General features: G+C 38.8%; 1 protein-coding gene across 1 annotated transcript; it reads left to right on the top strand.

The window, feature by feature from the left end:
* Nucleotides 1-15,772: 15,772 nt before the first annotated feature.
* LOC757162 (toll-like receptor 3) lies at nucleotides 15,773-21,785 on the top strand. Its single transcript, XM_030985263.1, has 2 exons — nucleotides 15,773-15,878; nucleotides 20,347-21,785. The coding sequence occupies exons 1-2, from the start codon at nucleotides 15,773-15,775 to the stop codon at nucleotides 21,783-21,785; spliced, it is 1,545 nt and encodes a 514-aa protein (XP_030841123.1).
* The last annotated feature ends 3,076 nt before the right edge of the window (nucleotides 21,786-24,861 follow it).

Here is a 24,861-nt window from a genome sequence, read left to right as displayed (position 1 = left end):
GAATGATTGGATTCCAAACGAATAGAAAATGACATTAATAGATTAACGACTGATCAAAATCCATTGGTTCTCGTATAGCGCTCATGTCTATCGGACTTGACACTCCTGGCGCTCCACATTATTACCTCACTAGATGTGTCGTGATCTAAAGGATACGTCACCGGACTGTGGATCACATGGTTCGCGGTTCGAGTCCCGCCCCGACACTTAAGTCACTTGGCTTCTCGACATCGAACAAGAAGTTTGCTTCCTCCTCTCATTTTCAACCACTCAAGACTTCAGCCAGCAAATTGTGTTCGGAACCTTGGGGTTGTGATAGATAATCAATTAGCAATGTCAATGCACATAAGCAAAATATGCCGTAATGCTGCTTATGGACTATATAAGATAGGAAAAATAAGGCCTTACCTTGATCAGGATACAACAGAAAGACTTGTCCACGCTTTTGTAATTAGCCATATTGATAGCTGTAATGGTTTATTGTACGGTCTGCCTGATACACTGATTTGTAGACTGCAGCGTATACAAAATTCCGCTGCCATGCTCATTACTAGAACACATTCACGAGAATCAGTTTCCCTCATACTTCGTAATTTACATTGGCTTCCAGTTAAAAATAGATTAATATTTAAACTTCTTGTAATAGCATTCAAATGTCAGCATACATTGGCTCCTCTCTACTTACAACAGCTTCTCAATGAGTATCACCCAATTAGGCAGCTTCGTTCTAGTTCAAGACAGTTGTTTGTCCCCCTTACGGTATCTACAATATCATATGGGCATAGAGCATTTCAATATGCAGTCCCTCAACTATGGAACAAACTTCCTATTAATATCAAAGAATGTTCTTCTCTTGATATATTCAAGCCTCTGTTAAAGTCTTACCTTTTTCAAATGTAATTGTGTACCATTCTTTATACAATACAATGTATTATACATGTACATGTAGTTTCAGTTTGGATATTCATCATGCTATTATGTTCTTATCATTTCATTTCTTCTGTACTCACTTCTTGATTTGTTTTCTATTTCCACAGCGCTTAGAGACTTAATTGTAATTTGCGCTATATAAAAACTGAGTATTATTATTATTATTATTAGTGAGACATCTATCTAAATGTATCATATTCTACCCATGTGTAGTAAATGGGTACTTCGTAGGAATTACTTATAGATTGAAAATATTGTGCGCCTCAGGGCAGCTGGGCTTCAGCCAATGTAATGATACTTTTTGGTGGGCACCTTGAACAAGTTGGGCACTCCTGGGAATGATATGTGCACAAAACAAATGTATATATTTGTATTACTATCGTTATTTAGCTTAGATCACCCCCCTGAAACCTACCCCCAAAGGACAATTACCCCCTGGAATATTACCCCCTGGAATATTACCCCCCCGAGAATCACTCCCCCCCCCCCGAGAACAACTACCCCCAGGAAAATTACCCCCGAGGACAGTTACCCCCCCCCCCCCGAGGACAATTACCCCCCGAGAACAACTACCCCCCAGGACAATTACCCCTGAGGACAATTACCCCCCGAGGACAACTACCCCCGAGGACAATTACCCCCCCCCCCCGTTGACCACTACCCCCCGATGACAATTACCCCAGAGGACAATTACCCTCCGAGGACAACTACCCCCGGATGATAATTCCCCCCCCCCGAGGACAACCCCCCCCCCCCCGATGACAATTACCCCCAAAGGACAACTACCCCCGTGGACAATCAGGATTCCATAGCAAAAGACGATCTGACACATTCAGAGATGGCTACGAGCCCATAAGATCCCCTGCATGATCCAAAATCAACGTTATCCAAATCATTCTTTTGCGGCACCCCGGTTGAAAAACGCTGTGCTGGAGTTACAAAATCAAATGAGATGAATTACCAGAGAGCATGACAACAGAGATAACGTGAAGAAAACCTTAATTTTGGATCATGGATGAGGGCCCTCATCCATGATAAAGACAAAGACACAATCAGCTGATTAAAAAAGTTACAGAGGATGCATAAAGGAAATCTTACATCCTAATTTCTTTGTTGTGCCATTGTTGGTGAGAAAGGCTGTAACGCGTACTCATCTGCGCGCAGTGAATTGTTAAATTTCTGTTTTTTACTCGGTAGCAAAACTACGGGGGAATTGGGCAAACCGCCACCCCCCCCCCCCTCATATCAAATCGAATAATTTGCAAAGACTGAAATGAACTTCATAAATAACAAAGAAAATGAAGGTTCATGAAATTTTCTGTAAATGGCAATTTGAAGAGAAGCTTGCATAATACGTCACAGTGATTGTCATTGGGGGGGTAGTTGTCCTCCGTAGGTTATTGTTCTGGGGGGAGCTGTCCTCGGAGTAGGAGGGGTAGTTGTCTTGGGGGAATAGTTGTCCTCGAGGGTAGTTGTCCTTGGGGGATAATTGTCCTCGGGGGAAGTTGTCCTCGGGGGGTTATTTTCCTCGGGGGGGGGGGGGGGTAGTTGTCCTCGGGGGGGGGGGGGGTAGTTGTCCTCGGGGGTAGTTGTCCTTAGGGGGGGGGGGGTAATTGTCCTCGGGGGTAGTTGCCCTCGGGGGGTAATTGCCCTCGGGGGGGGGGGTAGTTGTCCTCGGGGGGTAATTGTCCTCGGGGTAGTTGTCCTCGGGGGTAATTGCCCTCGGGGGGTAGTTGTCCTCGGGGGGTTATTCTCCGGGGGGTAATTTTCCGGGGGGTCATTGTCCTCGGGGGGTAATTCTCCGGGGGGTCATTTTCCGGGGGGTAACCGTCCTATGGGGGTATTTTTTTCGGGGGGCAATTTTCCGGGGGATGATTACCCAGGGGGTAATTGTCCTGATACGTATGATGACAGTTATCTGTATTCTGTTTTTATTTTTTCATCCGTTCTGTCGAATCATTGACATGTACCATGTGTAAGCCCTGATACTGTCAGGTTGCAATTTTTAGTCAATCGCAGTGAAGAATACTAAACTGTTGAACAATTAATCTGTAATATCATTAATTTTCATTAGTGTTCTAATTAGTATGAGACGTTTATAATCTGCATGTTCGAAAATATTTCACATCAAAATAAGTTCACAAATGACATGATACGTATGGATCGCTGAAGAATTTATATGTTAAGTGTTCCTGAAAAGATATGGCTTAAGTTATGTTTCTATGTATATTCTTATCTTTACAACTGCAGTGATAGACTTCTTGTGTTCTAATAAGCCATTCATTTTGTAAAACAGCTTTAGATCTGGTTGATTTTCAGCTCTGTACAAATATTTTGTGTTAATGATACTAATTGACCTAAAATTAAAGTTCCTAAATAGACTGAACATTATAACTAATCAGACTACTTGTGAAGATTAGGATGAAAACAAAAAACAGAGTTAGAATATCTTGGTAATTCTAAATCAAGGCCGTTCAGGTATCGTTTTCAATCATTCACGCATTTCTACAATATCAATTGGTTTACAATTCTGTACAGTAAAATTACTTATGACGTTAAATCTGCTAAAGTGGCCCAACAGTAGGCAAGTAGAGAAGACGATGACAGCCAAGTTAGGATACGTTGCATAAGATGCAGTTCATCTGTAATAACATAAAACAAACAATCATATTAAAGCATGGGTAAAAATCTACATTCATGAATTTCCAAGAATAAACAAAACATCTATTGTATTGCACAATTAGCTTGCCACAATTACCTTAATTTACATGCATATTGTATCTGCTATACATCACTGTGTAAAGAAACCTTCTTCAATAAAGTTTATGAGTGAAGCTCACCTGTGCAAACACAAAACTGTATCACTGCCTCATTTGTCAATATAAACTTCACCTTCGAAATTCTTTATAACAAATGAAAACACTTCATACTCTTGTTTTATGTAAATTATCACTCATTATACACTAATCTACCTTGTCGATAATCCAAACAGATTATGCACAAACTGTGCATTCACACACGTACGTTATCCCACGTCTGTGTATACGTGGTGCTACATGCACAGATGACACCTCATACTTTCCATCTTAACATTACAGAAACTGCTAGATTTATTTATCGTGCCGTCTTTGGCCTCATACCGTCCTTGTTTTCACGAAGTGACGGTAGTGAGGAAAATCGTAACGCAAAGTGAATGCAATTTTTTTTCACTACCGTCACTTCGTGAAAACAGCGACGATACAATCAACTAAAGAGTGATTTATATGAACAATAGCATTAGAATACTTACAACTTCGGGCTTGTCTCGATTGTCGGGAAATTTTCCCCTAATTTATTCGAGGAAAATTAACTCCGCCCACAAGGCTACACCGTTCGATGTACGCTGATTGGACGAGTGACCGGACAATCCCTTTATAATAAAATGTAATTTTTCCGCCGCGCTCACGAAGATACTATTCTCAATGTAAGGATACCATAATAGTTATTTGAAAAGAGTGTTTATTACTTATTGCATATTACATGTTTATATGATTACATAATCCTTTGTGTGTTGAAAAAATATAATTTTTGAAAAATTATTTTAGTTATTTTACGCCATGGCCGTAATAATCACTCTAACAAATACGTACAATATTGTTAATAGTTTTATTATCATCGTCATCATTGTTATTGTTATACTTATTATTACTACCACTACTACTGTCGGCATTATCATTGTAGAAGTAGTATTAGTAGGGCATATTAGTATAGCAATCTGCCACAAGGTCCATTTCATACATTTTAAACAATACATAGTTAATAAATACTGCCAACAATTTACATGCAAAGTAGGAACATCGTACGTTTTAACACATCACTATTGAAATATTTACATAATGGTGAAGAGAAAACAGAATAAAATATATAACATACAATTATCAATAATATTTGTAAATTAAACGAAATTATACGGATTTGATGTTAATGTCTAGAAATAATAGTGTCATATCTATTGCGATTGTGAAATACCATTCATCTTTATTTGGATTATATTCCAACGAGTACGAACCACGAAAAAGAATTCAATAGTATTGTAATAGCAGTAATAGTAGGCCTATATAGCACTATTGTTGTTGTTGTTCTTTGTTTTTGTTCATTATCATTATAATTAAGGTTATGAGTGTAGTACTAGTAGTAGTAACAGTAGTAGTAGTATACACACAAAAAATGGTGCACTAAGTATGGTGAGTAAAAATCGTAGCTCACTCATTCAGTCGAGAGAATATATCTAATAAATGCATTATTTTACACATTTGGTGAATACACCACCTTTCTCTTGGTGAAATGTTACACACATGCTATTTAAAACGAGTATGTGACCCGATTATTTTCTCGATGAGTCTTTTTACTCATTAAAGTACATGTAAGTTAATATTGGGTGAGTATTCTCCAACTTTAGTGACCGAATGAGAAAAAATATTCACAAGTGTGTAGAGTGGATTTGTTATCCCTAATATGTCACAGACTCTTTATTCGTTGTATGAGTAAAAAAAACCAACAACCTCAGTCTCTTCGAAGCTGTACTCGTCTTAGAAGTTATCTTACTCTTTGCATGTGTGTAATTTCGCTGATGAATATTCGTACGCGTTCGTGATCTTACGTAAGTACCCGATCGTCACGTTTTTAGCCGCCGACGAGCCACAGAATAAGTATAAGTAGATTTGATTTTTCTTAATTTTGAATCAGTTAGTAGTAAGGGGATCCCTTGAATTTTATTCAGACTTTTTCTAAAACAAGTTAAGGCTACCGATCAGATATAGAATCTAGATCTAGTGCTGAAATTTTGAAGCTCTTCTTGTGCACAACCGAAGTGTATGGAGTGCATGGCGAAGGACTTCCATTTTTACAGTGACAAACATACAAACTCATTTTACTTCATAATTCTCGTTCGAGAATATATGAGAACCCGCGCATGCACAGAATCCGTCGAAATCTCCGCTTTCGGACGTTATTCGATTTATATTTGAACAAACATTTGTTGAATGGACCTCGGTCTGTATTACTCCACGTCGATTTTGTATTTTTGTGAATCAACTTGGTGGTTTTTTTTATCGTATTTCTCGACATGGAAATACATGGTTTTGACGCTACCGTGACAGGCACCACTGACGGCACCACTGCCGAGAGCTCCGGCGCGGCCGGGAAAGACCAGAAGCAGAAAAAGGGCCATAAGAACGGCGATATAACCTGACTTACTGAGTAATTGAAGCATTACTCACTAGTTGAGTTGGAGCGATTTACTCACAACATTAGGTTAAATAACTCAATAATTTAAAATACTCATTTGCCATGTCACTATAATGTCAAATTAACAAAACTCTTTCCTGTGCGTTATTAATCTCAATTTAATGAGTTAATGCATTCAGCTATAAAGTGTGTCACTATAGTATCAAAGTTTATTTTGCCTTTTTGATTAAGATTACCCAAATATTTCTGTGTGTGTAGTAGTAATGGTAGCAGGGGCGTCGCAAAGGGGGGGGGGGGGGGGTGTGGGGGGTGCGACACCCCTCCACCTCTCAGGATATTGTTGGTAAAATTGCGCCGCCGTCGGGAAAAACGAGAAAAGGGGGAGAGGAAAAAAGAGGGAAAGGGATAGAAAAGAAAAAAAGAAAAGGAAAAGAAAAGAAAGAAAGGAAGAGAAAGGAAAGAAAGGAAAAGAAAGAAAAGAAAGAAAAGGAAAACAAAATAGTAAAAGGGAAACAAACAAAAAAACAAAAAACGGGGGAAGAACGAGAGGAGAGAGAGGGGAGGTAAGAGCCTGAGAGAGGAGAAGTGGGAGTAAAAGAGAGAGAGAGGGTTTTTTTTGGGTGGAGTCGTCTCGTCGAGGGAGCAAGAAAGACACGGGTAAATATGTTGCTGTGTCGGTTCAGCTGTGTCGGTATTCTTGCTCGATCCTCGTGTACTATATCAATGCAGAAGTTTGAAGTCGGTGAGATGTATATTGTCGGTCGGCCGACAAGTGCTTTTCCCTACGAACTGTGACTTTGTATCCACTGTGACGACTTCGAGAGTGACTACAACTACAATACTTGTATTTTCTCGAAGTTTCACTTTCCTATAATATCAGCTAAAGAAATCAGAGGTTTAAATTTTCGGGGAAACTCAATTCAAACAAGGTTAAAGAGTCAACAACGGTACGACGAATCGTCTGCCTTTTTCTATATTGTGATGAAACGCCAAAAATCCCGCACTTCGCGCGGAAGGGGGAAGACTTCATTTAGACGAGTCGAGAACGGTACAACGAGTCCTCTTCTTTCTCTAATAATTTAAGGACACGTCTAAGCTTCCGCGATTCGCGCGGAAGGGGTGAAAGCTGAATTCAGATAACTTGGATAAAGAGTCGTGAGCAGTACAACGAATCGTTTGCTTTTTCTTATAATTTAAGGAAACGTCAAAGCTTCCGCGCTTTGCGCGGGAGGAGGGAAACTCCGGGGGGAAACTCAATTCAGACAAATTAGGGTTAAGAGCCGCGAACGGTACAACGAGTCGTCTGCTTTCTCTAATAATTTAAGGAAACGTCAAAGATTCCGCACTTCGCGCGAGAGGAGGAGACTGAATTCAGACAAATAGAGCATATTAAGAGTCAAAACGGTACAACGAGTCGTCTTCTTTCTCTAAGAATTAAATCAAACGTCTAAGCCTTTCGCCCTTCGCGCGGGAAGGGGGAAACTGAATTCAGACAAGGATTAAGAGTCGAGAACAGTACACCAAATCGCTTTCTCTAATAATTTAATGAAACGCCAAAACTTCCGCGCTTCGCGCGAGAGGGAGAACTGAATTCAGATAAGGATAAAGAGTCGAGAACAGGACATCGAATCGTCTTCTTTCTATAATAAATAAATCAAACGTCTAAGCCTTTCGCGCTTTGCGCGGGAAGGGGGAAACTGAATTCAGACAAGGATTAAGAGTCGAAAACGGTACAACGAATCGTCTGCGAGAGGGGGAAACTGAATTAAGACAAATAGGGTTTATTAAGAGTCGAAAACGGTACAACAAATCGTCTTCTTTCTCTAATAATCTAATGAAACGTCAAAACTTCCGCGCTTCGCGCGGGATGGAGAAACTTCATTCAGACAAGTATTAAGAGTCGAGCACGGTTCAACGAATCGTCTACTCTCTACTGTATCTAATAATTTAATGAAACGTCAAAACTTCCGCACTTCGCGAGGGAAGGGGAGAACTGAATTCAGATAAGGATTAAGAGTCGAGAACAGTCCATCGATTCGTCTGATTTTTCTCATAATTTAATGAAACGTCAAAGCTTCCGCGCATCGCGCGGTAGGGGGGGGGGGGGGGGGGTAACTTCATTCAGACAAGGATTAACAGTCGAGAACAGTACAATAAATCGTTTTCTTTTCCTAATAATTTAAGGAAACGTCTAGGCTTATTACCCACACCCCTTAATGAGCGCTCCCTAAAATAAGATCCTAGCTCCGCGCCTGCATTATGATGCTGACTAGGTTGACGAAATAATTCGTATATTTATGTCGTCGAGGAAAATGACCATTTGCGCATACGCAAGTACTATAGATTGTCCATAGGAAATTTTTTTTTAGCCTTCGGCCCCGGGTTTATAGGGTTAAATTTGTAGAAATTGGGACATTTAATTTTGTCGGTAATTGATGGCTAGTTTTGTCGGTAATCGTTGGCCTCTACACCCCCCCCCTACTGAAAAAGGTCTAGCGATGCCCCTGAATGGTAGTAGTAATAGTAGTAGTAGTAGTAGTAGTAGTAGTAGTAGTAGTAGTAATATTGTTATTGGCATAATTTTCAATTTCATTTTTATTATTATGCCTAGCTATTATTATTGTTATTATTATAGACCTATTATTCGCAATATTTCTGAAATGATTTTGTTCTATTCTTTGTAATTATAAAGCAACGGATAAGAGCCACTAAAGACAATTCTAGGAAGGAATGATCGGTATTACTAATACAAAAGTAAAAAGGCTCAAACTTCCAAACAGTTTTTCAGTGTTTTCCATCGGGTTAGTGTTGGTAGCGTTTCAGACAGGGCATACCTAATCGCTGCCGATTTGAATTACACACAAAGTACACACACAGCTCGACGATGTCACTGAGGCTGTTCACACCGCAATGAGATAGCGCGGTCTATCGTAGCACTCCCTTTTTTCTAGCGCGCGCTAGACCGCGCTATCTCTCGTGGACCACCCCCAAGAGGTGCTCCAGTGGCACGCCGTTTTGGCTCGCCGTGGCTCGCTGTTGGGCGGACCGAAACGACGTTGTACCTTCCACACCGCAGAGATAGCGCGGTCTAGCGCTCGCTATCTCTGCCAGTGTGAACAGCCTCACTGATGCATATCCATTAGAACATAATCCAAGGCACTAAGTCATTATACATTAGCCCGAACTTGTTATTGCCATCTTTTGCTTGTTGATCCAATCGTGGTACTATCGACATGCAATCGTGTATAACCGCTGGGCCTTCTCTGCACACGTAAGTAAAACTTTCTGGAAATTCACCCGAATCGGGATTTTCGGTATTGTCATAGTGCCAAATATAGAGAAAATTGTAGTTATTTAATCTGGCTTCAGCGTATTGCATTTTCTTGGTAGTTGATATGTGAGGGGATGGGGCACAAAAGAAGATGGCTATACCAGCCTTGCCAAAGTTGGCTCTCTTTTTTAACTCGTCCACCATTCTGCAAGCTTTTTCGCACGGTGAGTTGTCCAGACGATGAATAAGATAGCAAGATGCAAAATACTCTTGGATAAATTTATGGAAGAATTCCGTCGTGTACACTTTTCGTCGGGGCAGCTTGCCTTGATAAAAGTCGTGTTCTGGATCATTAGTTAGGAAACCTATTTTACTGCTCAATCTGAAGATGGCGTCGTTTTCAAACTCGTCCGCACTAAATACAGTTTTTTCATATCGGCTGTTGCCCAGTCGACCCCAAATACCATCGAATGCTGTTTTTCCTAGAAACACTTTCAAATAGTCAAAACCGATAAGGTCCTCATTCTCCTTGTCTTTTAGTTTGTCTCTGTATTGCTCGTACATATATTCTATGATGTTGTTGAAGACACCAGGCACGGTGTTATTCTGCCTCAGGAAACTTTCGTTCTTCGAAAGCTCACAAAACATGGTCAAAAAGAGAGGATACCTTGCCATGTAAGACATGTCCTCGATATTACAATCAAAGTAATAATTATCACATGGCATGACTTCTGCTTCCTGTAGTAAACTGTCTGCTGAATCAAGGTACTTGCCACCTGAAAGCCATTTGAGGAGCTCATCGGATTTTGTCTCGTTGTGCCGAAAGAACTTCTTAACGTAGGCTACCACGTTTTCAGTGGTAAACCCTGTCAATTCGACATGAGTGTAGTCTGGGACATCATCAAAGTCCGCGATTCGCCAGGGTCTACATGTGACCATCACAGTTGTGTCCCGGTATGATTTATATCTTAGAATATCAAGAACTCCTTCTTGAGTTTCGTCCTTCAAACTTCCATCAACATACTCGTCGTAGCCATCGAATATAATGACAGCACTTTCCGGATTCTGGCTAATGAAGTTATCGATCAAGTCAGCCGTTATGGCCTCCTGTCTATCTCTTGGTACTAAACCTTGGTTCAGAACTTCTTGACCAAGAGTGTTCTTAGGGTCTACCAACCGTAACTGAAGAATGATTACTAGAGGAGTGCATCTGATGGAGAAACCCCAAAGGCACCTACCCCAATCATGAGCTATTTTACAAGTCAGTGTTGTTTTTCCAGTCCCTGCCACTCCCCTCAATAGAATTCTTTTTGCAACCCTACCTTTTCTTTCTTTTAGCTGGAAAAGCTCTGTTTGGGAAATAGATTTTCGCACTAATTTGCTGCCTTGGTCGACGTCACGGTGTAGGAGATTTAAATTGATGTATAGGTCTTCAAGATCTAGAACACTGGAAGAGTTCCAAGGAACCGTCTTGATGTCGCAAAAGCTTGAATCATAATAATGAATGAGATGTCCCCGAAGTTCCTTGATGTCAGCTGGCAAGAGGAGGAGGTTCCAACAGAACATACGCCATGCGATAGCGAGCAGAACAGTCAACAGACTGGCGTAAAATACCATCCACTTTATAGTGAACTTTGCAGGACTCAAATCATGGTTGTCACCTACGTCTGGAATGAATTCACCTGCAAGAATTTAAAAAAAGGTACTATACATCACATTATGACTGCTGGATGCGTAAGGTTAGGGTTTGTGTTTCGCATTATTAGTAACTTTGAGCAAGAGGTTAACTGGGTTGATCAAATAGATTGCCCACCCCCCCTCACACTTCCACTTAATAGCACTTTCCCAACTGACCTGCACATCACTCCCGAAAGGGAGAGCCGGCACATGTACTTGCCTTTAATTTACACGTTAAACATAAAATATGTACGCCCCTTTTATAGAGACTTTAGTAGTCATGAAAGTTGTATAAAAAATAAATACCTTGCTGCACTTTCTCGGCGAGTTCCACCAGACCAGAATGTTTGAGGCTGCTCACCAACACCTGTCGCTGATCCCTCTTGGTAGCATACTCCTCCAAGAATGTAGCATTTCCATAGTGCCAAATGAAGACCATGTCAGACGATTACGTAACTGGTATAACTGAACCTTGGTCCAAGTGTGGCCTAGATGAAGACCAAGTCGGTCTATTCCGTGCCCTATCTCCTCGGCGATTGCCCTTAATTCAATGTCCGTCACACCATTGGAAGCCATTGTTGCATTAGTCGGAGTCTAGTCCCAGTGGATCAAAGCGATGTCATGGGTGTGCTCTGATCTTACAACGCCTTGTGCATACGTACATATACCTCGCTGTAATGTCACTGTTAATGCAAATACCTGAATTCCGGGTCTGATCAGCTTTTACCATTTCCCATCTATCTATTAACATCTATCTCATCAGTCTATCACGATACTGGAATATTATAAATATCCGAACTTCGGAGAATGCTATAAAATAATCGGTAAGGAATCAATAATGCAAACACAAATTGCAGTCTATATTATTTGTCGTAGGTAGATAGTATTGTCCAACTATGCAACAAAGGATTTTGAGTAGACTTGCATTGTGAGCGCAGACAAAGGCCGGGGTGTGAGTCAGTGAACACATGGTCATGATAACACCATATATTGTATGAAAAGACTGTTTTCATTGAATAGTTGGTAGATCATTATATACATACATCTACATGTATGAAAGCCAGTGTGTGTTGCAGAAGGCGATGTTTGCTGTAGGCAGGATAGGGGTGCTGCAAGCATGCAATAAAGGGCCACTCTAACCCAACTGACATAGCCTTTTAAAACATAAATACACCTCTACTTTATTCCAGCCTCTGATTTTTGAAAAAATCTCTAAATTGACAAAACAATTTAAATAACCATTCATTTTCACAGATTTCACGCGTGCTGGGCTACGCCCCTCGAAATAAAGGGTAATGCGGTCACGCGGCTTGATGTCGCATTTGACGTCATTTCGGGAATGTCCAATTTTTAGGAATCCTACAATCTCATTGTAATTCATAATTAGGAATTACGAAATTGCCAGAAACGTGCTTGAATTATTAAGTGCATATTACATTTCGGATAATTTTTTTTCTTCAATTAATACAATAGTTTGCCTTTTTAAAGAAATTGTTACGCCTATTAAATGATCCTTTTCACTGGAGAGGCTCCTGCAGTGACGTCATATGCTATTGTGCATTATATACCTCACTTAAGAAATCTAGCCATCTGATTGGTCGAAATTGCATTCATAAACTTTAACTATTCCAAACCCATGTAATAGTTCTAAAAAAATAGTTCTAAAATCCCAGTAACCATGGTTACCGGAAAAATAGTTCAGTCTCGGTGAAATACCCATAGGTTGACATGTTAAAAAGTGGTCTGAGCGATCGAGGATACCGTACGTGTGCGATGAATTGGTCGGTCATTTCAATACAATTGAATCTGGATCGATCTTACCGACAATTTTATCTTGCATTGTTGACATGAAGACGAAAATAAACTTCCAAAAACTACATCTGCCGATAGATTTTGATCTAAGTTCGTGCCAATGCATTGAAAAAGTAAAAGAAGGGCCCGTTTAATGGAGCTGCCGCGAAGTATCCAGCACGCGAAGCCGTTTTCAATCCATTTTAATGTATAAATCAGAGAAAACTACTAATTATGGTATCAGTGCGCGATGGCCGAGCGGTCTAAGGCGGTTACTTCAGTCACATCATCGTTGATGCGCAAGAGATCGAATCCCATCTTCGACTAAAAAAAAAAATTAAAAAAAAAAAATATTTTTTAGTCTACTCTCAAAGATACACTCATAAAAAAAAAACTGTGCAGATAAACTAGATAAAGACCAAGGTGATGTCATAAGTTGACTCTTTTTTTTCGGCATATAAAAGTATTAATGACTGCATTAATATTCGAGAAATAGTTGTTTTTATACGCTCTCGGGAAGGTTACAATTGGGCTATTGCCCTCGGCACGCCTCGGGTAATAGCACAATTCTAACCTTCCCTTGAGCGTATAAAAACAACTATTTCTCTCAAAGCAGTCATTAATACTATAATACATCTCCGAAACTGGGCTTTTTCTGAGCGTTCTGAGTCGTCATTTTTAAAGCTAGATTCCAGAATTATTGATCATTTCTAAGAAAAATCGTTATCATGTTCGGAATCTTCGTCAATTTTTTTTCTACATGTCTTTTTTTCATGTTTTAGCCCGTTTTGGTTAGAGTGCTCCTTTAAAATTAAAGACCAGTATTGGAAACGCCCCAATTTCAAAAAATGAAATAGAAGCTATTACCAATCATGTGAAAGAATATGTTTTGACTAATACATGATGATAAACAAATTGCCGGGAAACCGCCTACTAATTGATATATTTGGTAAATTAGTTTATCTAATGGTCTGTGAGAGATAAACGCATGTGTCGCGCACTTGTGCGTATAGTCCCATATACGTCTTTCTGTGGTGTACAGTGCTTGTAACTTTAGGAAGACTGGGCTAAATTTCTTATCATTTTTATGATTCCAGAACCTTGCAGTACACACCAATACTTATGTGCTAGATGATCAACCTTTTCTGATCGATTCCACAACGTTTCTTTCACATAACCACATTTCACATTTGACCATAACTGGTCTTTACCTTTAAGTGAATTTGACATTGGGAAGGCAGTCCAACAAATTAAAGTGAGGACCTTTTTTCTTCCCCTGCTTCTAAGATATGGCAGTCATTTTCCAATTTTGGAATGACAAGGCATCCCTCAATACCCCCAATGGAAAAAAAAACACCCCCTTTCTCTCTCTCTCTCTCTCTTTATCTCTCTTTCTCTCTCTCTCTCTCTCTCTCTTTATCTCTCCCTCCTAACCATACACACACGCCCAAACACGTTCCATCTAATCGTTTTCCATCTTACAAGACAATAAAACATCCCGGATATCCACAATACTATTCAATTCTTATTAAATTACAAAAGTAGTCGGTGTTTATTAGGAATTCTATTTTATTTACAATAATATTATAATGTAATTGCACTTTCTATCCTATAATTTGGCAGGTTAATGAATCAAAGTAGCAATCTTTTCCATTTGGCAGAAGTTCGTCAAAAACAAAAAAGAGACTATCAAACTGTCTTTTACCTTACTTGTATCTTACCAGACACAATAGCTTAAGAACATTAATTTGCTCGTTATATTCTCGAAGCATACAACCGAAAGAGGGCGCATACATACTTTGTGTCGACACGCGGCATCTCTATCTCTATCGCTGGATTGGCTAAAGACAGTGGTGTACAGGTGAATAAATTAACCAATAATACGATATTTATAGGAGTGATCTCGAGATAACATTCCCTAAAGACTTAGTCCATAAAAGCAGTAAAACGCTTTTTTGATCAATACTGAAAAGTCGGCATCCTGGCCGATGAGGATCAAATCATATTCACACACATACATATAGAACGTCTCAATGAAAAGATAACAACACATTTGGAAGGATATAAGTTTGATACATTACATAATTTATACAAGGAAAGTTTCCTATTACCCATGCTTTCGCACATGCATGGCTAGAATTTCAGTCGCAGGGTATTACTGCACACCATCATGACCACTGTCTAAAAAATAAACAAAAAATGATTTACTTGTATCCTAAGTTTGACTTAGCTAAGTTCAGTATAGAAATAACTCTGTAGACTAAAATAGATGGCGCCATACAAATATTATTATTAGTGCCATTGATTAGGAGGGTTTTGTGAAACAGATTCGAGTTGGGCACAATGTGGCGGATACTGATTCGTTGGGAAAGCATGAAAAAAACCCAAAGAATATACGCATTTATGTTGTGACCAACGAAACCAAATATGCCGAACTCTTTGTATAATAGGCTCTGACTCCTATCCGAACCGTGCATCCAAGCGTTTGCTTTTCAAAAGCTCTGATATTAGGGTACATATTTGTTTTTTGTCGGTGTGGGTGTCTGTGATTGGCCAAGTCCGTGTATACCTATTTTTGAATAAGAATACCTATATCGTTTTATAATAAGTTTTGGGTAATTATAATAAAAATAATACTAATCTTATTTACCAGGGAAGCCTCATTAGCATTGATACTGGTTTTTTTCTTGCGGGCCCTGCATTTTTTACCCAAACACTGCCCAGTAATTTACACTTTGGTCGAGAGGTCATGGGAGGGAGAAACAGCATGTTTAATAATATAAGCATCGATCAAAGGATCGAGATCGAGCGCAGGACATCTCATATGAGAGTCACCAGTCTCTACCATTTCTCCACAAGTCATCTGTATTGACTTGCATGGCGCTGTATTCAGGAGCACGACCTGAAGATCAACTAGGTGTCTTTACCCGATGCCACAATGACACCCGGTATGCTATCACTGTCCATGTCTTTGCCCTCCATGGTCGCTTTGGAAGATGACGCCTTGTCGTTCTCCTCTTCCTCCTGGTCTTAAGGAGTAACTCCTTAATACAGGCCTTTTTAGATAATAGACACAGGATAGGGTTTATACAATGTACACAAAAGTCATGCAAGTTTGTCAATTTACACTCAGTACTACGGCGCCTTGGATCAATTCAAGTGGCAGTAATCACGCGTGCTTCCTGCAACGCTATGGAAAGCCGTTGATGACTTTATTCACATGCCCCAGAAGTATGGAAAATGGCACACGTGTGCTAATAAAATAGCAGACGTGTGCTATCGCACCTTGCACACGTCTGCTAAAAAACAGGCGGTGATTGGTCAATTAGCAGACGTCTGCCTGTTATTTAGCAGACGTGTGCCGCGTTCCATACGTCTGGGGCATGTGAATAAAGTCATGAACGGCCTTCCATAGAGTTGCAGGAAGCACGTGTGATTGCTGCCACTCGTTAGGCGCGGAATAGAGAAAGGCAGGGACAACAGACAAGCTGGTATCTGACGGTTTCGAAATGTATCGAGGGGAGTGTGCATGCGATAAACCACTTACTCCTCCCATCCTCATAAACATTTTTTTTTTAAAATGGACTTGAGAAGAAAAAAATTGGTAAACGAATACCAACAAAAAACATGTAAAGATTTTGAAATGTGCTGTTCAGCGAATGTGATTTCCACTAATTTGCCATTATTTGTTTGTATTGACAGGTCCAACAGGGGCAGTATTCAAAGAACCAAATAACTGCATCACAAGAAAATCAGTATTGCTTCATGTCAATGTCAATGCCCATGCTACCTACGTATGACCCTCTCAAACAAACAAATATTCCTTATTCCAAAAATTATTCCTAACAAACACATATATTTTGTTTACTCTTAATAATGTTTAGTTTAAATTGATTACAAACATCAAACTTCCTTCAATTTATTGCGTGTACCGTAGCAATTTTGCGAGTTAATTTCATCAAGATCTATACACTGTACTCAAAATGAAATTGGTGATATCGCCAGAGAATTTGATCTATTTAAAAGGGATCGTTATACTTTCTCCATCGAAACCCCAGAGATATGAAACACACTTCATATTACTGTACTTCGCTTGACTATGTATAACCTCTAGGGACATGACGTGATACAATTTTATATTTATGAGACAAATTTAAGGGTAATTCATGTTTTCCCTATAAAAATATTAGATATTGAGAAAGCAGGCTCTCTCATAAAGTGGAAGTCCACCTTTCTATAGATGGTTTTAAAGTATAAAATTAAGAGAAAAAAAATCAGTGAAAAGTTTGAGCTAAATTTGAGTAGAAATAAGAATTATGGATTTTAAGTTGCAATCCATCTACCAAAAAGTATTTTGAAGGGTCCCCTTCATTTCGCTATGTACACAAAATAAAACAATTTATATTTCTCTTAAGAATATTTGTAATCACAATGCATAACATTTCTGTAAATATATTTATACATACCCCTTTGTGAAACAATTATATTTCCTATATTAATAGCCAAGTCAAAAGATATACAGTGCGTCCAAAACAAAAAAAAAACGAAACCGAGAGTTATCGATGTTTTATCGTAACTTAATAACAATTATAATTGATAAATGACACATATTTGGAAAGCGTAGATCCATCTCTTCCATTTGATGCAACTCATATGATGCATATTTTACGCATGAGTGATTAAAATGATTTTGAAGAGAGGAAATCGAAAAATCATTTGGCGGACGGTATCTGAATTTCAAGGAGAAAATCACATTTCTAGAAAATCTAGTTTCTGCCCTTTCATATGAAACCTCAATCAGGAAAAACGAGCTAGGAATAACAAAGTTCTGTTTGTTTAAAGTAGTGCTTACATTTCCATAATTTTATCAAACGTATCCGTTTTCACTGGCTGCCTACTGTAGCAACACACAGATTTGACAAAAGACTTAACTCCGTTTCGTTGTCAAATCAGCCGTAGACGAAAGACTTCATGCATGGCTGATTGTCAACGAAACGGAGGTGACGAAATCTTTTCAAGATGTCAGTATAAAGCATTATGGCATGATCAGTTTTCTAAAATACTGCTTAAGGTACATTCAACTATAATCATGCTTTGCAAAGGAATGAGAGGGCGACAAACAGAGTCGCTCTCAGTCTGTATCAAGTCATCAAAAATTGAGGCTATGATGATATTTAGATCTCAACTAAAACACAGAAGTATACAATAATTTGGACATTCCTGTCCCATATATACACACACAGTAGGAGTCATGGCTATATAGAGTAGTAATCGAGGGTCCTTTAAAATGTACTTACAATTTTTGGAACATAATGAACTTCGGCAAGATTAAAAAAATCTCTGACACGACACGAACGTAATAATTATAACTTTCAGTTGAAAATAGGACCAGCAAGACTTTTAAACCATAATATTTACTTTTACAATAATATTCAAGAAAATTGAGGTTGCTACAGGTGTAGTACAGGCCTAATGAAAATAATAGCTAGCTTATCGTCCCCTCCTCTATTTGATAGTTTTATTCCGAAATTAATTCAATACAAATCTGAGGTGGCACATGGAAACGAGGGGGTCAACACAAATCATGAATACAATGGTCAATATGTCATCTTGTTTTTCGCCAGCGTGGTGCATGTACAAAATAATTCTGAATAAACAAAATTTGTTTTGAAATTTACCGGACGTCATTTCTGTAGAGATCTGTTAGATCAAACAATTTGCAATATCTTCCTTATCATTTACGAAAAAACCCAGACGAGAAACTATGTATTAATCTGACGTGTTGGCTTTATTGGATGGAGTGAGGATCTTTGTTCGCTCTACAATCCGTGTAATACGCAGCAAGCAATTCATAAGTCGTCTCAGATTCATAAGATAATTGCGGAAGCTTAGACGGAAATCTTGAGTGACTTTCGATTTCGTTTAATATATCGAATGTTGAGGTTATATTTATTTTCTATCTATCCGCTGTCGAGTGACTTTATTTATTCATGTATATTTATTGCTCTTTTGGTTTCGTTCAAAATTGTTTGTCACATAATTATTGCTTTAAATAACATTACGTTTATTTAACGCTTTTCTATCCTATCAATTGATCTAGTGGAGTGCTTCGGTCAGTTGCTCACCGATGGTCCTACTCCAAAATTGCGGAATTATAAAATTGTCATTGTTCCAGCCTTGATTCAATAAGGGCAGAATATACATCTTCTATAGTTCTTTCCTATTGAGACACGGGCTGGTAAAAATGGCATTTGATACCATGCGAGGACTTCTCTTGTTGGTCTTAACTTGTTATCTTCTCTCCTACTCCATCCCTATTTTAGCTGGAGATGCAACGGGGACTGCTTCGGGGGGCTCTTATCATGATTATAGGAGATGTTACGAGGAACCTCTGTCGAAGTCAGCTCATTGCCAGAATAGAGGACTTGATTTAGTCCCCCAAAATCTTAATGAAGATGTAGATTATCTCGACATGTCGTTCAATAATCTCACTTATCTCTCAAGCTCTTCTTTTGCAAGATACCCTCTAATTACTAACTTGAATCTTGCACATAACAACATAAGAGCCATTGAGCCCACCGCTTTTTATCCTCTCAGCTTTTTAAGTATTTTATCGTTAAATTTCAACGTCAATATTGTGCTTCCAGATACGGGCCTTTTCCGATTAGCACGAAATTTGACTTTGGTGCATTTATCAAACACATATTTGAAATGGCTTCCTAGCGACACCCTGAAATGGACAACACGATTAGAGGATATCGTCTGTAACAACAATAAACTCTCGATTATAAACATCAGCGCGTGTGGCACGATCAAAAATGCTGAATTCTCTCGAAATCAAATAAAAGATCTCACTGTAGAAGCTTTCAGCTTTGTGTGCCACACTACGACCCTGGTCCTAGAAAGAAACCCCATCAAATCGGTCGATCCTAAAGTGATTGCATCACTGCATGTGCGACAATTGCGGCTGGGAATCTACCCCTTGAACTTAGAGGTGGTTAGAAACGTATTCATAGGTGTTGCCCATTCTGAAATAGAAGAACTTTCGGTTAAGAATGCTCGCTTGAAGGCATTCCCAAAAGACTTTTTTGACCCGCTGATGGATTCATCTCTTTCTGTGCTCGACCTTTCCGACAACCACGTCTATATGCTCTATCCCCTCGTCTTTTCGAATCTGACCAAACTAGATCAACTTAACTTTTCCAATAGTCGTATAGATTCAATCGAACCAAACTTCTTTGACGGCATGGGAGAGATTAAAGTACTGAATTTCAACCACAACCACATACGTCATATAAACCCCCGGAATCAGACATGGAACATAGGTGTTCTGGAATTACACTTGTCTACGAATCGTTTGACAGTGATTTATCAATCTGCGTTTCTCGGTTTGGAAAATTTAACCTTTATAGATTTGAGATTTAACAACCTCCTTGTGTTTGAACTAACAGACTCTACAGACCTTCGTAGAATCCAAACCATTGATTTATCGTTATGTAGAATTTCCCGTTTGCAATTGGAATCATTAACACTAAAGTCACTGAACTTGGGACACACCAGGATCCCTCTAAAACCAAGCAAATCTTTCAAACATTTACCATTCCTGGAACATCTGGACTTGAGCAGCACGGGTCTTGGGAAGTTGAATGTATGGGATGCGACTGTGAATATCTCTCTTTTTGACGAACTCTTCAACCTAACGACTTTGGACCTGCGTAATAATCATCTTCTTGGCCGTGAAGGTGCCTTCACAGCTGGGGTCTTCCGGCAACTCTCTGCTTTACAAGAACTCAATTTACAGGATTGCGATGTGGCAACCGTCAATCCTAATGTCTTTAAGGGGTTGGGATCGCTACAGAAGTTAAATTTAGCAGGAAACAGGATCAAACGACTTCCTTATAGCGCCTTTAATGGACTGGAGCAAGTAACAATCATAAATCTTGATACTAACAATGTAGCATACCTCGAAGACAGAATATTTTTGAACAATCCTAAGTTGACAAGTATTTCGTTAGCAAGCAATAACTTGACTCATCTCAAACTAAGCACTTTTCAACCGATCATCTCATCTCTCTCATCTCTCGATCTTTCAATGAACCCAATTGTCTGTAACTGTGATCTTAAGTGGCTCCCCAGTTTCCTCCATCGACAATTAATGCTCACCAATGCAGATGAAACAATCTGTTCCGAATCATCTTTAGATCCCCTTCGCGCGAAACCTCTTCTTCAGTTTGATCCCGATGAACTCTGTAAGCGCAGTATTGTCCTCTTCTACTCGCTTCCCCTCGCTACCATTTGCTTGATTGTTATCATCGTACTCGTGCACCACTATCGCTGGAAAGTGAAGTATAAGATCTTTCTGCTGAAACTTGCGGCTCTTGGGTACAATGAGTTACGAGACGCCCGAGACCACAGTGACTTTGAGTTTGACTTGAATATCATCTTCTACGACGATGACGAAGAATGGATTCGGGAGCATCTTCGACCAGCTCTTAAAGCTCAGCTGCCGCAGTTTCAGAGGAACGTCTTTGGTGACGAAGACCTCGTTGTAGGAATGCATTACTTGGACTCCGTTGACTACGTTGTTAGCCATAGTTACAAGACCATCATTCTACTCAGCCGAGCCGCTGTGCATGATCGGTGGTTCATGCTTAAGCTTCGCACCGCGATGGACCATGTTAGTGATACCCAGACCGAATTTGTAGTCGTGGTCTTTCTCGAAGACATCCCTGACGAGGAGATACCTTTCTTAGCCAGGTTGTACCTCAGTGATGGTAGACCGTACCTCTACTGGACTGATGACGTAAGGGGACACGGGTATTTTTGGCATGGACTGACCAAATATCTGACCATAAATCTAAGAACGAATGATTGGATTCCAAACGAATAGAAAATGACATTAATAGATTAACGACTGATCAAAATGCATTGGTTCTCGTATAGCGCTCATGTCTATCAGACTTGACACTCCTGGCGCTCCACATTATTACCCCACTAGATGTGTCGTGATCTAAAGGATACGTCACCGGACTGTGGATCACATGGTTCGCGGTTCGAGTCCCCCCGCGACACTAATATCATTTAGTGAGACATCTATCTAAATGTATCACACTTAACCCATGTATAGTAAATGGGTACTTCGTAGGAATTACTTATACATTGAATATTTTGAGCGCCTCAGGGCAGCTGGGCTTTAGCCAACGTAATGATACTATTTGGTGGGCACCTTGAACATATTGAGCACTCCTGGGAATGATATGTGCACACAATAAATGTATATATTTGTATTATTATCATTATTTAGCTTAGATGTTTAGTTTTAATGATAGTCAAGCAAAATTCAGAGTCATATACTGGTGGACCAAAAGCTTGATTCAACTCAATGAAAATGTTCGTAAAAATGAAATTGGTCCGCCATACTATCATGACAGTTTTGTGTATTCTGTTTTTATTTGTTCATCCGTTATGTCGAATAGTTGACATGTATCATGTGTATGCCTCGATGACGTCAGACTGCAATCTTTAGTCCATCGCTGTAAGAAATACTGAACTGGTGAACAATTAATATTGTAAAGATAGAAGGTGACATCATACGGAGTACGCTGTGGAGGTCCTGGGAAATCCAGTTCCATTAGTTGTCCTGTATGATGTTTTTTCCTGAAACCTTTCAGTTCCATATATTTGCGATGTACAATATTATTGTTACCAGTTTATTTAACGTCTTTTTTTAAGAAGCCATCCTGTGCCAAGTTGGTACTTGTTTTTTGTAACTGTAAATAAAAAAAGTTAAAATTAAACAGTTGAAGTCTACATTTAGTAGACATTGAATAATACATAATTTGTGACAAAATAGATTTGTCTGGGTTTTATAATGTAAGTTGGAAATTAATCAGATGAGATAATTAGACACCGCTGGTTATTGCTAAGACTGGGGATTTTGAGATTATTATGATACATAAGGTTTATGAGAAAAGGTGTTAATTTCATGTATATAATAAGGCATGTTTATTATTACTTCCAGTGAGATGTTTGGTTTTCATGATGAAGGTGTTGAAGGAAGGGTGATTGTTCGGTTGAAATTGTTCTCATGAAGATTTGAGGAAAGAATGGAATTAAGGAATATATGCATGTAGGGTGTTTGTAATATGCTTAACAGGTTGTTAGCATTGTGTACCATATGCCATTGATTGTGTTATGTTATTAATTATTAGAATTACCAGTTGACTTTGGGATGTCATTGTGTTGTCCTTGTAGCGGTTACACCCTTCCATGTTTGGGAGCAGTTAAAATCGAGGGATGATGTTTATACCTGCCTTTGATTTGAAGGTCTAGGGATACCAGCTCCAAAGAAGAGGAAGGGCATAACGTCGTCCTGACATTATATTCTGTTGGCTGGGTTATATTTGCAAGGTGGGCAAGACATATGCATTTGCAAGTCTTCTTGGTCAATTGGTTGGAAGAAATATTAGTTAATTAGATTAATAAATGTTGTTGTTGTTGTTGTACAAAGAGAATGTTAATTGTAATTATTTTATTAGAGCTTCGGCTGAGTTTATAAAAAATAATAAAATGGACTTCAACTGTATATCTGAGCTCCTGTCGTTTTCATTTTGTTTCTGATCCCATAGTCACCGACCCATTATGGGCCCATTACAGTAATATAAATGTTTTCATTAGTGTTCTAATTAGTATGATAAGTTTATAATCTGCATGTTCGAAAAGGTTTCTAATCCTAATCAGTTCACATATGACATAATACATATGGATTTCTGAGGAATTATTTTATGTTTAGTTTTCTTGAAAAGATATGGCTCAAGTTATGTATATATACATGTATATTCTTTATCTGTACAACTACAGTGCTATAGACTTGTCTTCTATTGAACCATTGAACTGAAGTTCTTAAACAAAATCATGAACAGACTGCTTGTGTATATTAGGATGAAGAAAAGAAAACAGAGTTGGAATGTCTGTTTTGTTTTTCCCCCTTCATCAGATAGGGTTCTTTATTTTCAAAACAAATTCCATCATATACGGTAAATCCATAAGTTATATTCAATTAATCAAAGAAGTGATTTCTACACATAATGGCTAAACAAAGATATTAATCATCACGACCGAAAAATTTATGGCAAAAAAAAAAGAGCCAAAATTAGTATTTTAAATATTTACAAAAGGTGTCTTGAAATGTCTTGGTAAATTCAAAGTAAGGCCGTTTAGGTGTCGTATCTATTCATGCATCCCCACAATAAAAGAAAAATAATACGAGGATTTTTTTTTCTTCTTCAAAGTCAATTGGTTTACAATTATGCACATTAAAAATCCAATGTTGTTGTTGTTAGTTTCCATATTTTATTTTAATTCCCAATAGATGAAAGAGAAATCCCCGCAAATAACTACATAAGAAATATTCAGAGGATTTGTAATTTATACGAGTCGATTTCCGACGAGTCCTACAACCCCTGATCCAACAGGAAATGAGAAACATTTTTTTTTTTTTTTTTTTTTTTTTTTTTGGGGGGGGGGGGGTTCAATCCAGTCCGAGAACAAAGAAAAACAACATTCTTTATCACGTAGGACTTCTAGTCACTCTTCCGATGGTTGACTGGATCCTATGCCCACGAGACCGACAGACTGACAGATCATGAGATCAATATTTGTGTTTCCGGCCATCTTTCCCCATGTATTCCGACCTTTGGTGTGAGCCTTCCCAACAAAAATTGTTATCTTAACATGTATGTTACTACTTACATGTATTTTGATTACATTCGGTTAATCGAATCGTGTGATTCCTCATTCATTGATTCAGCGAGTAATTGGCCATGCAAGAAAAACAAACCACACCTGTTCACGTATTGTATTGTATTTATTAAACTTAATTGATGTACATCAATTATCTGTTTATAAACATATAAATCATATAAATCAATTTATAAGTTCAAGTTCAAGTTCGTTTATTTATTTCA

This window comes from Strongylocentrotus purpuratus, unplaced genomic scaffold, assembly GCF_000002235.5.
Source record: "Strongylocentrotus purpuratus isolate Spur 01 unplaced genomic scaffold, Spur_5.0 spur5_scaffold_14, whole genome shotgun sequence".
NCBI classification, from domain to species: domain Eukaryota; kingdom Metazoa; phylum Echinodermata; class Echinoidea; order Camarodonta; family Strongylocentrotidae; genus Strongylocentrotus; species Strongylocentrotus purpuratus.
This window is presented reverse-complemented; position numbering and strand designations above follow the sequence as displayed.